The 15,928-nt window shown below is 48.2% G+C and overlaps 1 protein-coding gene across 1 annotated transcript in view; it reads right to left on the bottom strand.

Moving 5' to 3' along the window:
- Positions 1 to 8,090: 8,090 nt before the first annotated feature.
- FOXK1 (forkhead box K1) overlaps positions 8,091 to 15,928 on the bottom strand; it is a 69,010-nt gene continuing 61,172 nt past the window's right edge. Inside the window, exons 8-9 of the mRNA XM_066640720.1 lie at positions 14,892 to 15,116; positions 8,091 to 13,224 (exon numbers count right to left, since the gene is read on the bottom strand). Coding sequence (XP_066496817.1) covers positions 13,007 to 13,224; positions 14,892 to 15,116 — 443 coding nt within the window. The 3' untranslated portion in view covers positions 8,091 to 13,006. The remainder of the gene's footprint in view (positions 13,225 to 14,891; positions 15,117 to 15,928) is intronic.

The following is a 15,928-nucleotide window of genomic DNA, read 5'->3' as shown; positions in this document are numbered from 1 at the left end:
CACACATTATATATCGGCAACCTTCAGTCTCGAAAGACTATGGTATCGCGCTCTGAAAGGTGGTTCTGACACAGCGTCTAGTGTGGCTGAAAAGGCCAATCCGGGAGTGACAATCCCTTCCACACCGGGAGCAAGTGCAGTCTGTCCCTGGTCTGTCTCCCTGGCTATGGGCCTTCCTTCTTTGCCTCTTTGCCTCAGACTGTTGGCAAAGTGTCTCTTCAAACTGGGAAAGGCCATGCTGCACAGCCTGCCTCCAAGCGGGCCGCTCAGAGGCCAGGGTTTCCCACTTGTTGAGGTCCATCCCTAAGGCCTTCAGATCCCTCTTGCAGATGTCCTTGTATCGCAGGTGTGGTCTACCTGTAGGGTGCTTTCCCTGCACGAGTTCTCCATAGAGGAGATTCTTTGGGATCCGGCTATCATCCATTCTCACGACATGACCAAGCCAACGCAGGCGTCTCTGTTTCAGCAGTGAATACATGCTAGGGATTCCAGCACGTTCCAGGACTGTGTTGTTTGGAACTTTGTCCTGCCAGGTGATGCCGAGGATGCGTCGGAGGCAGCGCATGTGGAAAGCGCTCAGTTTCCTCTCCTGTTGTGAGTGAAGAGTCCATGACTCGCTGCAGTACAGAAGTGTACTCAGGACGCAAGCTCTGTAGACCTGGATCTTGGTATGTTCCGTCAGCTTCTTGTTGGACCAGACTCTCTTTGTGAGTCTGGAAAACGTGGTAGCTGCTTTACCGATGCGCTTGTTTAGCTCGGTATCGAGAGAAAGAGTGTCGGAGATCATTGAGCCAAGGTACACAAAGTCATGGACAACCTCCAGTTCATGCTCAGAGATTGTAATGCAGGGAGGTGAGTCCACATCCTGAACCATGACCTGTGTTTTCTTCAGGCTGATTGTCAGTCCAAAATCTTGGCAGGCTTTGCTAAAACGATCCATGAGCTGCTGGAGATCTTTGGCAGAGTGGGTAGTGACAGCTGCATCGTCGGCAAAGAGGAAGTCACGCAGACATTTCAGCTGGACTTTGGACTTTGCTCTCAACCTGGAGAGGTTGAAGAGCTTTCCGTCTGATCTGGTCCGGAGATAGATGCCTTCTGTTGCAGTTCCAAAGGCCTGCTTCAGCAGGACAGCGAAGAAAATCCCAAACAAGGTTGGTGCAAGAACACAGCCCTGCTTCACTCCGCTTTGGATGTCAAAAGGGTCTGATGTGGAGCCATCGAAGACAACAGTGCCCTTCATGTCCTTGTGGAAAGATCTGATGATGCTGAGGAGCCTGGGTGGACATCCAATCTTGGGGAGAATCTTGAAGAGGCCGTCTCTGCTGACCAGGTCGAAAGCCTTCGTGAGATCTATGAAGGCTATAAAGAGTGGCTGTCGTTGTTCCCTGCATTTCTCCTGCAGTTGTCTAAGGGAGAATACCATATCAGTGGTGGACCTGTTGGCTCGGAATCCACACTGCGATTCTGGATAGACGCTCTCTGCAAGTACCTGGAGCCTCTTTAGTACAACTCGGGCAAACACACACACATATATATGCCTTAAACTTATGAGTTTGATTACATCATTTCTTGCCAGGTGCTGTCACTGTGGCCCTCAGCAGGCACCACAAATATTACTCGGCTCACTACATAAAACAAGTTTTGACTTCCCCGATGTCGGACCTCAAGCCCTGGCTGCTGTTCCAGCTCTGCAGCCTCTGGACAAGATGGAATCCTGGACACTGTTTCGGCCACCAGAACCTCTGCCCTCTGCTGCTCTGAGGACAGCATATGTGGCTCCCCTCCCACTTTATCCTTACAGCCACCACGTGAGGCTGGTTGGACGGCGAGGAAAGGTGCCAGTTGGTGCAGCTAACACTATGTAGACAGCAGAGGGCCTGAAAGTCTCACTGGCAATAAGGCCGTTTCCTACATTCAAGGGCCGGGCTCAGCATCTTGCAGTGTTACCACCTCAATTTGGTGGAAACTTCTGATGTATGACGGTTTGAAAACCAGGTTCTTGTCCTCTCCTCCTCCTCCCCCCCCCCGGCCTCCTCCGAAATTAAATAGAGCAGCTCAGAGGCTTAACCTTTTTCTGTTGCTCAAAATTACGAACAAGCCTCACCGCTTCGCCCATTGACACTTCCTCCGGCAAATTGCTTTTTAAAAGATTGCTGGAGGTTTTGGTCTGCGACGACTCACTTAATGAGATTTCACGATCCTCTCAAAGCAGTTATTTTAATTAACCCGCGGCGCACAGCAGGCAACTTACATGCCCTCCTCTCTCTGGCCTGCCTCTCTCTGCCCTCCTCTCTCTGGCCTGTCTCAAGCGTGCGGGTCTCGCTCCCAGGTGAAGGGCAGTCGAGTTGGAAACCCCAGCAATGTCCAGTCTCAGAAAAATTGGCCCTTTTGAAAATGGCTGATTAAATTTCTCTATGCGCAGCTCTTACTTGTGTGATTTCCTTGCCCTTGTCGCTGTGCAAGTATTGGGGGAATTAGCAGGAGGAGAAACACAAGGAAGACACCACGACACTTGATTGAGAACTTCCTTGCAGAGCAAAAATCAATGACCTGGAATTATGCAGCAACGGTTACCCTGCACATCCCTGATCTTGGAAGCTAAGCAGGGTCAGGCCTGGTTAGTACTTGGATGGGAGACCGCTGGAAATACCGGGTGCTGTAGGCTTATAGCATAGTCTTTCGAGACTGAAGGTTGCCAACCATGGGGAGGGACACAACACAGCAGTTGAATGTATTTTAGCATGAGTTTGCAGGCACAATTGCAGTCTGGCTATAGGTTTATTAGGCATGAACATAAGAACATAAGAACATAAGAACAGCCCCACTGGATCAGGCCATAGGCCCATCTAGTCCAGCTTCCTGTATCTCACAGCGGCCCACCAAATGCCCCAGGGAGCACACCAGATAACAAGAGACCTCATCCTGGTGCTCTCCCCTACATCTGGCATTCTGACTTAACCCATTCCTAAAATCAGGAGGTTGCGCATACACATCATGGCTTGTACCCCATAATGGATTTTTCCTCCAGAAACTCGTCCAATCCCCTTTTAAAGGCGTCTAGGCTAGACGCCAGCACCACATCCTGTGGCAAGGAGTTCCACAGACCGACCACGTGCTGAGTAAAGAAATATTTTCTTTTGTCTGTCCTAACCCGCCCAACACTCAATTTTAGTGGATGTCCCCTGGTTCTGGTATTATGTGAGAGTGTAAAGAGCATCTCCCTATCCACTCTGTCCATCCCCTGCATAATTTTGTATGTCTCAATCATGTCCCCCCTCAAGCGTCTCTTTTCTAGGCTGAAGAGGCCCAAACGCCGTAGCCTTTCCTCATAAGGAAGGTGCCCCAGCCCCGTAATCATCTTAGTCGCTCTCTTTTGCACCTTTTCCATTTCCACTATGTCTTTTTTGAGATGCGGCGACCAGAACTGGACACAATACTCCAGGTGTGGCCTTACCATCGATTTGTACAACGGCATTATAATATTAACCGTTTTGTTCTCAATACCCTTCCTAATGATCCCAAGCATAGAATTGGCCTTCTTCACTGCTGCCGCACATTGGGTCGACACTTTCATCGACCTGTCCACCACCACCCCAAGATCTCTCTCCTGATCTGTCACAGACAGCTCAGAACCCATCAGCCTATATCTAAAGTTTTGATTTTTTGCCCCAATGTGCATGACTTTACACTTACTGACATTGAAGCGCATCTGCCATTTTGCTGCCCATTCTGCCAGTCTGGAGAGATCCTTCTGGAGCTCCTCACAATCACTTCTGGTCTTTACCACTCGGAAAAGTTTGGTGTCATCTGCAAACTTAGCCACTTCACTGCTCAACCCTGTCTCCAGGTCATTTATGAAGAGGTTGAAAAGCACCGGTCCCAGGACAGATCCTTGGGGCACACCGCTTTTCACCTCTCTCCATTGTGAAAATTGCCCATTGACACCCACTCTCTGCTTCCTGGCCTCCAACCAGTTCTCAATCCAGGAGAGGACCTGTCCTCTAATTCCCTGACTGTGGAGTTTTTTCAGTAGCCTTTGGTGAGGGACCGTGTCAAACGCCTTCTGAAAGTCCAGATATATAATGTCCACGGGTTCTCCCGCATTCACATGCCTGTTGACCTTTTCAAAGAATTCTATAAGGTTTGTGAGGCAAGACTTACCCTTACAGAAGCCATGCTGACTCTCCCTCAGCAAGGCCTGTTCGTCTATGTGTTTTGAGATCCTATCTTTGATGAGGCATTCCACCATCTTACCCGGTATAGATGTTAGGCTGACCGGCCTATAGTTTCCCGGGTCCCCCCTCTTTCCCTTTTTAAAAATAGGCGTGACATTTGCTATCCTCCAATCTTCTGGTACCGTGGCTGTTTTGAGGGACAAGTTGCATACCTTAGTCAAGAGATCTGCAACTTCATTCTTCAATTCCTTAATAACCCTTGGGTGTATGCCATCAGGGCCCGGTGACTTATTGATCTTTAATTTATCAATGAGGTCTGAAACATCTTCTCTTTTAACCTCTATCTGACTTAACTCCTCGGTCAGGAGGGGCCGTTCGGGCAGCGGTATCTGCCCGAGGTCTTCTGCCGTGAAGACAGATGCAAAGAACTCATTTAATTTCTCTGCCATCTCTAAGTCTCCTTTTATCTCCCCTTTCCCTCCCTCACCATCCAGAGGGCCAACCGCTTCTCTGGCGGGTTTCCTGCTTCTAACATATTTGAAGAAGCTTTTATTATTCCCCTTAATGTTGCTGGCCATGCGTTCCTCATAGTCTCGCTTGGCCTCCCCTATCACCTTCTTACATTTCTTTTGCCACAGTTTATGTTCCTTTTTATTCTCTTCATTAGGGCAAGACTTCCATTTACGGAAGGAAGCTTCCTTGCCCTTCACAGCCTCTCTAACTTGGCTGGTTAGCCATGCGGGCACTCTCCTGGATTTAGTGGAACCCTTCTTTCTTTGCGGTATACACCTCTGCTGGGCCTCTATTACTGTTGTTTTAAGCAGCCTCCATGCACTCTGGAGAGACTGGACTCTTTTTACCCTCCCTTTCAACCTCCTTCTAACCAGCCTCCTCATTTGAGGGAAGTCCGCCCGTCGGAAGTCAAGGGTTTTTGTTAGAGATTTGCCTGGTATTCTTCCCCCAACGTGCACGTCAAAGAGGTGAGCCAATGTGTCTTAATGACCTTTGTGCACATTTGTGATATGCAAAATGTATAATGTGACATGTTGTTATTGTTCTAATAGTGGGGAAACAGAGTAGAAACATTGGGGGGGGCACATGACCTGCTGTGGTTTCACACCCATAGGAACATAAGAGCCCTACTGGATCAGGCCAAAGACCCACCTAGTCCACTTTCCTCTATGTCACAGTGGCCCACCAGATGCCTCAGGGAGCCCACAACAAGAGACTAACATCCTGTTGTCACCCTCTTGCACTTGGCATTCTGAGGTAGCCTACTCCTTAAACCAGGAGGTTGCACAAACCCAGCATGGCTTATAACCTGTGATGGACTTTTCCTCTAGAAATCTGTCCAGTCCCCTTTTAAAGACATCAAGGCCAGACACCATCACCGATCCTGTGGCAGGTAGTTCCACAGATTAATTACATGCTGGGTAAAGCAATACTTTCTCTTGTCTGTTCTAACTTTCCCAATGCTCAATGTTAGTAGACGCCCCCAGGTTCTGGTGTTGTGCATGAAGGAAAAGAACATCCCCTCTAACCATCCCCTGCATAATTTTATATGTCTCAGTCATGTTCCCCCTCAGGCCTTTTTTTTTCTTTTTGCCTGTTGTGCACACATGCTGGTGCCATTTTAAGACCTACAAAGCTTCTATTGAAATCCAACAAAAGCTTTGTTCCCTTTTTGAAATAGCAGGTGCGTACATGTACAGGGGTGGGATCAGGAGGGAATCTGAAAGGGGGCAAAATGCTAAAATCCCCCCAACCCCCTGGCTATGGGGATTTGCCCTCAAAGCAACCAATTTTGCTTTGGAAGCACAATTTCCCTTTGGTGGGTTGATTTTTCAGAATTAAAACAGCACATGGGGGGGGAACATATGAATCTCCCCTTCCCCATGCACCCCCTTCCAACAGCAATTGCCAGTCTGCATGGAGGTGTTTTTGATTAAAAGCATGGCTTCAGAGCATGCATTTGTATTCTCACATCCTGTGGCCCTGGCTTTTGGCCCATGAAGGGGGCGGCAGGAGGATCAGGGACTCCTTGTATTATGGGTGCAGATAAGCAATAGTCCTGCAGAGAAATTGGTTCTGTGATGAATGGAGGGCTGGCATTCCTGAACCAGAGATACTTCATATTGAATATCAAGCCGTTCGCTTCCCTCCTGTGGCCAAAAGTGACATCCTAGAATAAGGGGGAAAGAGACAGATATTATATCGCTGCTGTTTCACGTCTGGCTGTATCTTTCAGCAGCTTCTCCTCCAGGACTTTAAAGATAATATAAATGCAAAGCATGTTTGCAAGAGATGGGTTTTATTTTCGTTCCCTGACACTGTGCAAAATTTACGACTGGGTTTCTTCCACTGCCAGGCAGGAAACCTTCACACACTGCTGTAGCTCATCTCCTAGGGATGGTGTTGAAAATCTACTCTGTGGAGGGCTAGAAAAGGAAAGTGTATCAAAAAATGACCATTACGTTGAAGAGTCCTTCAGATGAATTTCCCCAGATCTTTTGGGTGCTCTTGCTTTTACCTGTGGTATTAGTATTATTTTATTCAAACAGTGCTAAGTACCAAAGGGGCACCCACTTCCATCTGCTCCCCCTTCCACTCCCTTCTAACCCCAGAACCATCCACTCAAATTGGGTGTTGAGACAGTCCGAAGAGACAGAAGAAAATATTTCCTGAGCCAGCATGTAATGATTTTCTTTATTTGAAGAATTTATATCCCCGCTTTCTCCCACACCCAAAGACATCGAAGGCAGCGTTAGTCTGTGGAACACCTTGCCACAGGATTTGGTGATGATGGCTGGCCTAAATGCCTCGAAGAGGGGATTGGGGATAGATTGATGGAGGAAAAATTCATCACAGTTTACAAGCCATGATGGGTAAGTGCAACCTCCTGGTTTTAAAAATAGGCTACCTCAGGAGGCCAGTTGCAGTGGCCACAAGATGCAGGGCTCTGGTTGTCTTGTGTGGTCCCTGGGGTATCTGGTGGGTAACTGAGATGCAGGAAGGTAGACTAGATGGGCCTTTGACCGGATGGAGCAGGGCTATTCTAATGTTCCTATGTTCCCTGGACTGGAAACGGGGAGAAAGTGTGGAAGAGAGGAGTGGTAGGCTACACTACACTCCTCTCCTCCATACCTCCTCTTCTGCTCTGACCCTTTTCCCTCTTCCACTCCAGGGAGTAGTGGCTGGCACACCATCAGGGAAACGGGGCAGCATCTGGTACACTACTCAGACATCAAGAGCTTTCGGGCCAACCTTGGCGACAGCCTACATACTAGCCACCTGTATATACTCACTACCCCACCTCCTCCTTTAAGCAGGCATCTCTCCCTTTTACCCCTGGGGGCTGGGGATAAGAATAGGCCCTCAGTTTGGCTGTACTTGTCGTAAGAGGCGACTGAACAGCCTCCGGGTAGATGGGACTCCTTAGCCTGGGAAGGCAGCTCATCTGAGAGAAGGAAAACTCTGATCCCAAACCTCCACTGCCTCGTGGCTACATCCAGTTGTGGAAAAGGCTTCAGGAGTCAACCTCGAGGCAAAATCCGGAGCCGGAGTCCCTGAGGCAGTTCATGGCTGAACACAGTCACGTTCTGGCAACTCCTGCGACGCCGCTGGAACCAACCGTATTGGCCTCTGCCTTTCCATTGGACCATTTCAGCGACGTGGAGAGGGGGGATTTGCTGCTTGGGTAACAGCCTATCCTCCATACCTACTTCACCCAGGCTTCGCGCACTGAAGAGGACACTCTGTTCCAGAACCACCATTCAGAGCGTGACACCATGGTCTTCCGAGACTGAAGGATGCCAACAACAACAACTCTCTTTCTAGATTAACCTTACCCAGACTTTAATTAACCATGCAATACCCCTCCCCCCCCCCGTGGTGCCAACATAAACCCCTATTTATTTTCAACCTGGCATTTCAGGACCAGTTAAAATCAAATCTAACTCTGCGCTGACCCCCCAGTCAACTTCGTTTGCTGCACAAAACTTCATGCAAATTGAGGTCGAGGAGTTTGCGCCCGTTAGATTTGTGTCTTGGCGTTATTAAAATGTTGTATTTTTTGATATGGAAATTGTGGAGGGGGAAAAAATTGCTTGTACAAGCAGGTTCTCAGCTACAATTGTGCCTTGAGGTCAAGCCACAGCTGCACTCAGATGCTAGAAATTTAACTGGGGTAAAGTGTTCCATTATCTGAACACGTTACTCTCCCGGCACAGCTGTCTATCATATCTTAAGAGCGTGAGCATTTACATCTGTGTCCAAATTGACTGTGTCATTAATACAAGACCAAGAGCCCTGGACATTTTTTTCAGTTAAAAATAGCAGCTGTTTATAACCTGTGTTGCAGGAGTCCATAAATGGATTCCACATTGATAAAATATCTCGTAATTAAAAGCTCAAGGAAAAAGGTATTAAACATTCAGGAAGTTATGCTTCCCGCTCACCCTCTCTGATCCTTTTCATAGTGTTTTTGTTCCCCTAACATGCCAGCAGGCTAACTAAAGCCATGAAGATTTACTGTCAGAAACATCACCAGTTTGTATTAAAAGCTTGCAGCATATTCAGTGCACACTTCTTTGGCAAACGCCCCTCCCCACAAGAAGTGATGCTTTCAATGCCATGACCATAATGAATGCGAAGACACCAATCGCTTCCACCACATCCAACTCACCAATACCAACCGCGATGACTCATGGTGTTTTTTCAGCACTCGCACTGAAAGTTAAATCAATATCTAGTTGGATGGAGGGGTACAGAGAGGTGTGAAAGAACAGGAGATGTGGTCTGGAGGTTGACCTGTGTCCTTGCCTGAAAAAGCTAAGCAGAATCAGCTTGGATGAGAGACTAAGAAGCTGCTAGCTAGAGATGAAGGAATGTGGACTGGTAAGAAATGGGTAACTCTAACTCAGGGGTGTCAAACATAAGGCCCAGGGACCGGATGTATCCTGTGGAAGCTTTTTATTTGCGGAAGCTTTTTATTCGGCCCTCAGCTGCCAAGCAGCGCTGTTACTGCTGAAACAGCAGCCCACATGAAAATTGGGCTCTCCCATATCTTGAAATGTTATCGAGATTTGTGTTTTTTCTCTTCTGTCATTTGCAGTTAACGCACTTAATGAGAACAAAGTGTTGATTTCTGGCCATCAGCTGCTTAATGATGTCATTTTCTGGTTTATGACGTCACTTCCGGCCCTCAGCAGGCACCCTGAATGCTAACTTCGGCCCTCTGTATGAAACGAGTTTGACACCCCTGCTATAACTCTCCCACCTCTCAAATTGAGTGGCTGTCCCCTGGTTCTGGTGTTGTGGGAAAGAACATCCCTCTATTCACTTTATCCATCCCCTACATTATTTTGTACATCTCAATGACTTCCCCCCAAGGCACCTTTTTTTTTGAGTGTAAAACATTGATGGGATGCAACCAGCTGAAGGTGAGGCAGTGTTTACAATGAGGGATAAGAACAGGCTTCATGGAGCTAGAGACTGTGCTAAAAATAATACATGAACTCAGAGACCTTGCATTTAATCTTTCCTGTTCCGAAATAAATCTTCAAGTGGTTGTTTGTTGGACGGCATCCCTCTTTTCCCTTGCTGATTTTCTCAAGACGCGGCAAGTGGCTGCAGTCTCGCTACATAGCCAATTTGATCGTGTTTTAATGCAACTGGACAAACCTGCACTCGAGATTGTTTTAAAATCCACTAGAAAACCCATTCCAGGGAACCCAAGATACGATGTACAGCGTCTATTTTGGAGTCTCCAAGGCCAAGTAGCTGTGTGGTCCCAAAGGAGGAACAAGCTCCAAGCTCAGGTCTGCACCACATGAATCCAAGGCAGCTACTCCAAAGTTAAAAGCCCACATATACAATTGAAAAAGATGTAATTGTGCTTACTGGGGCTGCCTAAAAGTCATGAACAACAAAGAGTGAGTGCTCACTCTTCATCAAATGAGGTAGACATTGCTCTACCTATTAAAGGGATGAGACAGAGCAAGAAAGTATGACTGGGAATAAAGATTGCAATAAGCCTCTATTAGAATCATTGGTCTATTAGCCATTTCTGGACATCTGTACTGCCATTAAAGGTAAAGATTCCCCCTGGTGTTAAGCCTAGTCGTTTCCGACTCTAGGGGTGGCGCTCATCTCCATTTCTAAGCTGAAGAGCCGACGTTGTCCATAGACAGTTTTTGTGGTCATGTGGCTGGCATGACTAAATGCCTAAGCGCACGGAACGCTGTTCCCTTCCCACCGATGTGGTGCCTATTTATCTACTCGCAGTTTTACATGCTTTTGAACTGCTAGGTACTGGTACTGCCATTAAGCTGGATTAAATGGCCATTCCTCCCCCAAGACATGGGGAGGGGAATTGTTAGGAATTCTCAGGCTCCCTGTCAGGATACAGTGGAGGGCAAAACAGAAAGCAAAACCTGGAAAAGAGTCCATGCCCAGAGCATGAGTATTGCTTTTCCTCTCCCTGATCAGAAAACAAACCAAGCCTCATTCTACCATTTTACAAATCACAGGCCAGGAGGCTTCATCCCATTCATTCTAGGGGGGAGTCTCCCTAAGTCCACACTGAGTTACAACTTGGCCACTTGGTCAAGATATCACAAGTCAGAAAGCAATGCCAGGAGTTAAATCCAGCGTGCGTTGAGCGGCCGTCAAACCTGAAAGGAGCAACAGGTTGTCCTCGCAGCCAGTCCACTTAGGCCATAATCAAAGCAGACGGCTGGACCGGCAGGTTAACAGGAGCCTTCAGTCTTTGCAGGGAAGGCATGTAGGCTGGCAGGCTGATGGGCAGCTGGTAGGTTCTGGAAGTGAACACAAGTCCATCCCGTTTCCTTTCTCAGATGGCGCGGTGCCTCTTGTGCTCCAAACAAGACAGTCAGGAGATGCCACTCCTTGCAAATATTGGCACACCAGGGAAAAGAGTTCTATCCCAGCCCATCCACTATGCTGCTGGTTTTCTGATTTTTTGGGGTAGGGAAATATTCAAAGACATTGACCCTCACCCATTCTGGAACAACACAGTCCACTAGACCACCTCAGGACACTTCCAATGCATTCTCCTGCATGTGTAAACCAAGCCATACAGAAGCTGGAAACTGAATGACCACCACCTTGCATCTCAAAGCTTCTGTCTTCTTTGCAATTCCACTGATCAGGTAGGGCGAAATCTTAAGTTTGTCTTTCTTCCTAAGAATCTATGCACATGTAGAACACACCTTGTGTTCATGCAGCATAAACAGGCAGAGGGGTTTGCTCCTGGCCTTCCTGTGACTGGCATGAATTATTGCCTCCCTTTCTTCTGCCAAACTCAGCACCAACCCAGATTTGTTAATAACCAGAGATCTGAAACCAGATTTTGGTTAGGCCGTTAACTCTCAACCATTGGCAGGGAGAAGAGGGATCACATAGCCCGATGCCTTAAATGTGATTATTATTTATTAATTTTTTTAATTCTGCCATTCCTCCAAGGAGCTCAGGCCAGCACACGTGGTTCCCCCCATTCCCGTTTTATCCTCACAACAACCCTGTGAGGTAGGTTAGGCTAATTGCTAGTGGCTGGGGCAAGATCACCTGGTGAGCTGCAGGGCTGAGCAGGAGGAATCGGAAGCCGGGTCTCCCTGGTCCTTATCGGCCACTCAAACGGGAGCAGTGCGTCTGCACCAATCCTAAGGGTTCAGTCATTCTGTTTCCATCTCTCTCTCCCTCTCTAGCTGACTGCAGGCAGCTGCTCCCTCTTCACAAAGCCCCATTAATAACTTTTAATGCACAGAAACTCTGTCTTCCCTGTTTATAACATACTATACTAAATATGAATCTGCACTTTTTAAGGTCAGAGCTAGGCGATCGCACAGAAATGTGGCTGGTGTGCCCAGGCCGTGCCTCCACTCTGTCGGCCACGAGCACAACTGCCCCACATCCTGGCAAACGTACGAAGTGGCTTGGGTCCATCTAAAGTGTGCGCTGACTGGGAAGCAGCTCTCCGGGGGACAGGCTGGTTTTTCCTAGCCCTACCTGGAGAAGTTGGGTTTCAAACCTGGGCCCCTCTCCATGCCAAGCAGGGGTTCTTTTGCAGAGCCACGAATCCTTCCCTGGATATCTCAATGTTTATTGCAAGTTCCTCCACTCTGTTTGATGACAACACCAGCAGGCTGGTAGCAAGAAGAGGAGGCCTCGACATGCATCGGCTGTTTTTAGCACCAGTTGCATGTCTGTTGCAGTGGCTACTTCCAGGCTAACTTCCTGGAAAGACCGTCACAGATCAGGTGGTTCCTCTGGTTTTTTTAAAGGTCTCAAAACTGAGAGGGGGTGGGAGGATGTGTGTGTGTGTGTGTGTGTGAGAGAGAGAGAGAGAGAGAGAGAGAGAGAGAGAGAAATATCTTTGGAGCTCAGAAGCCACCTCCCCCCATGGACTCCAAGAGCAAGTCCAGTATTTTTTATATGCTTTACATACAACTCCCATGCTTTCAGGAAAGGAAGAGGGGATGAAAGAGAACTAACGGAGATGGGGAAAATAATCCCAGAGTCATACAATCAAATTGTCTGTTTTGTTTTTTTAATCTAAAAGCAGGAGCAAGAAAAACTCCGAAGTAAAAGGCAGAACAGACTCCCAGACAGATGGAGGCTTTGCCCATTTGTTTGGCACCTTGGGATTGCGAGGATGGTTAACCTGTCCCTTAAAAATCTTAGTTTAAAAGAAGCATGGGAAAAAAGTAAATCTCTCTTGCTTGAAAAAGGTCAGGGTGTCACAGCTGTAGTTTTTCTTGTTTGAAACGCAAAAATTCCCCCTGTGCTGCCTTGATAGGACCTTCCGCGCCTCATTCGCTGGCAGCCTGTCCTTGTGGGGCCGTGGAAGCGATGACACCTGTCTGCAACGGAGCTCCTCCTCTGGACTCTTCAATCCGGGGCCGTTTGACACCTGGCTCGCTCGAAAGCTCTTCAGCGTCTCTTGTCCCCGCCTCGCTCCCCTGGCTGACGACCACTGGAGTGGATGAACTGGCCTGGGCTGCAAGAAGCTGCAGTGGGTTGGTGAGAGCTGGTGGGGAGGGAGGGAGAGAGAGAGAGCTTGTAACCTGTAATAGACTTGTCCTCCAACAATCTGTCCATTCCCCATTTAAAGGCATCAAAACCGGATGCCATCACCACATCCCATGGCGATGAGTTCCACAGATTAATTACACACTGGGTAAAGAAATATTTCCTTTTGTCTGTTCTAACTCTCCTACCACTCAATCTGAGTAGATGTCCCCTGGTTCTGGTGTTGCGTAAGAGAGAAAAGAACATTCCATGGGGCTTACTCCAGGGTCAGTGTATATAGGGCTACAGCCCTAACTTCTTGAATAGCGCCAAGATGTCGAGCAGGATCTCTCCTGACAAGCAGGAGTTAAATAAAGCAGAATCCTTGGCCACCAATCTGAAGTGCAACCCAATCCCTCCCATCTTTTAAAGCATTCCCATTTGCCAGCTGGACTTGCTTCTGATAATTCAGGCTACCGTGCGAAAGGAAAAAAATATGAAGTTTCCAGTAGTAACGGAGGAGAAATACATTCTGCAACAAGCTATATGGCTTAATGGACTGGTAGTTGGTGCAAGGCAATTTCATAAGTTCAAATGGGTCTCCCCCCAGGCACGTGATCAAATTATTATCTAGTAGGGTTTGGAGTCTCTCCTCCCCCCCCCTTTTTCTGGCTGCTTCTAGTGCAGTAATTATTGCACAGCATTCAAAAGTGGTGATTGGTTTGGGGAAAAAATCCTTCCCTCTTTAAATCCCAGTACAGGAGTTCAGCTTTAATTGCAGCAAAATGCATTAACAATAAAGTGGGGAGTTTTTTCCCCCCCTTTTTCCAAAAATAAAATCTACCGACTGCTATTCGGCAACCTCACCAAGTCTTGATGGAGTGTCGGATATTAGATAATTGCTCATTTGTACTCGAGCCCCTCATGCAATCACCTGGCATTTGTCTTGAGCCGCTTCATAAGCAGAAAGCGGTGATTAAGAAATCGTTTTGCAAATGCATCTGTTTTCCTTTAAGTGGAGGGTGATTTGAGGGAGGGGGGCTGATAATGGAAAGGAGGAATACAGGGAGCTGCTTCCTACTGAGTCAGGCTACTGGGCCAGTTAACCCAGTATTGTCAGCACTGACTGGCAGCAGCTCATCAAGGCTTCAGACAGGATTTTTTCCCCCGACAGATGCTGCCAGAGTTGGTTGGCAACCTTCAGTCTCGAAAGACTATGGTATAAGCCTACAGCACTCAGTATTCCCAGGCGGTCTCCCATCCAAGTACTAACCAGGCCTGACTCTGCTTAGCTTCCGAGCTCATGGTATAAGCCTACAGTACCCAGTATTCCCAGGCGGTCTCCCATCCAAGTACTAACCAGGCCTGACCCTGCTTAGCTTCTGAGATCAGACACGTTTGGGCATGGAAAGACTATGGTATAAGCCTACAGCACCCGGTATTCCCAGGCGGTCTCCCATCCAAGTACTAACCAGGCCTGACCCTGCCTAGCTTCCAAGATCAGACAAGATCAGGTATCTGCAGGGTAGCTGCCAGGGTCTGCACTGCAAAACTGAAGCTCTTCCACAGAGCTAAGGAAGCAGCCCTCCAGCTAAACCTTCTGCCACAGCCATGTGGCACATCCTAGACATGCCACGTTTCCACAGCATGGCCTCCAAAGGGAACAGGATCAGAGGATGTACATACCATAAGCACTACCAGATAGGCTGTTGGTGGGCATGGCATGCTTTCCGTTTTGAGTCACTGCTCGGACAGGGAGCTGGTGCTGCCCAATGGTCAGGGGGGTGGCCTGTTGGAGGATGGTGACTGTCTGTCCCGGGATGCCTTGGGCCATCTGACTGGCGACTGTCTGGATAACGCGGCTGGCAGTGGGTATTGCGGCGAACGCGATGGTTGGTTTCTCATCCAGCCCTACAGAAGCAGAGGTGACAGTCACCCAGAATGCTCTGAATATCCATGAAGGAGATAAAGCAGAGCAAGCAAATAAATAAATAAACCCTACCAACCAACCCACTCTCCTAGGCAGTCACGGGGCCTCTTCAACACAGAAACCTCACAGCTTGTACTTCTTGCACTTCATGGTTATTTTAGTACTTACTGTACTGTATGCAGACTTACATAAGAACATAAGAACAGCCCCACTGGATCAGGCCATAGGCCCATCTAGTCCAGCTTCCTGTATCTCACAGTGGCCCACCAAATGCCCCAGGGAGCACTCAAGACAACAAGAGACCTGCAAGGCCTCCTGGGAATTGTAGTTAAGAACATAAGAACAGCCCCACTGGATTAGGCCATAGGCCCATCTAGTCCAGCTTCCTGTATCTCACAGTGGCCCACCAAATGCCCCAGGGAGCACTCAAGACAACAAGAGACCTGCAAGGCCTCCTGGGAATTGTAGTTAAGAACATAAGAACAGCCCCACTGGATCAGGCCATAGGCCCATCTAGTCCAGCTTCCTGTATCTCACAGTGGCCCACCAAATGCCCCAGGGAGCACTCAAGACAACAAGAGACCTGCAAGGCCTCCTGGGAATTGTAGTTAAGAACATAAGAACAGCCCCACTGGATCAGGCCATAGGCCCATCTAGTCCAGCTTCCTGTATCTCACAGTGGCCCACCAAATGCCCCAGGGAGCACTCAAGACAACAAGAGACCTGCAAGGCCTCCTGGGAATTGTAGTTAAGAACATAAGAACAGCCCCACTGGATCAGGCCATAGGCCCAT

The sequence above is a fragment of the Tiliqua scincoides genome, chromosome 13 (genome assembly GCF_035046505.1).
Source record: "Tiliqua scincoides isolate rTilSci1 chromosome 13, rTilSci1.hap2, whole genome shotgun sequence".
Classification (NCBI taxonomy): domain Eukaryota; kingdom Metazoa; phylum Chordata; class Lepidosauria; order Squamata; family Scincidae; genus Tiliqua; species Tiliqua scincoides.
The sequence above is the reverse complement of the archived record's forward strand: the minus strand, read 5'-3'. Positions and strand labels throughout refer to the sequence as shown.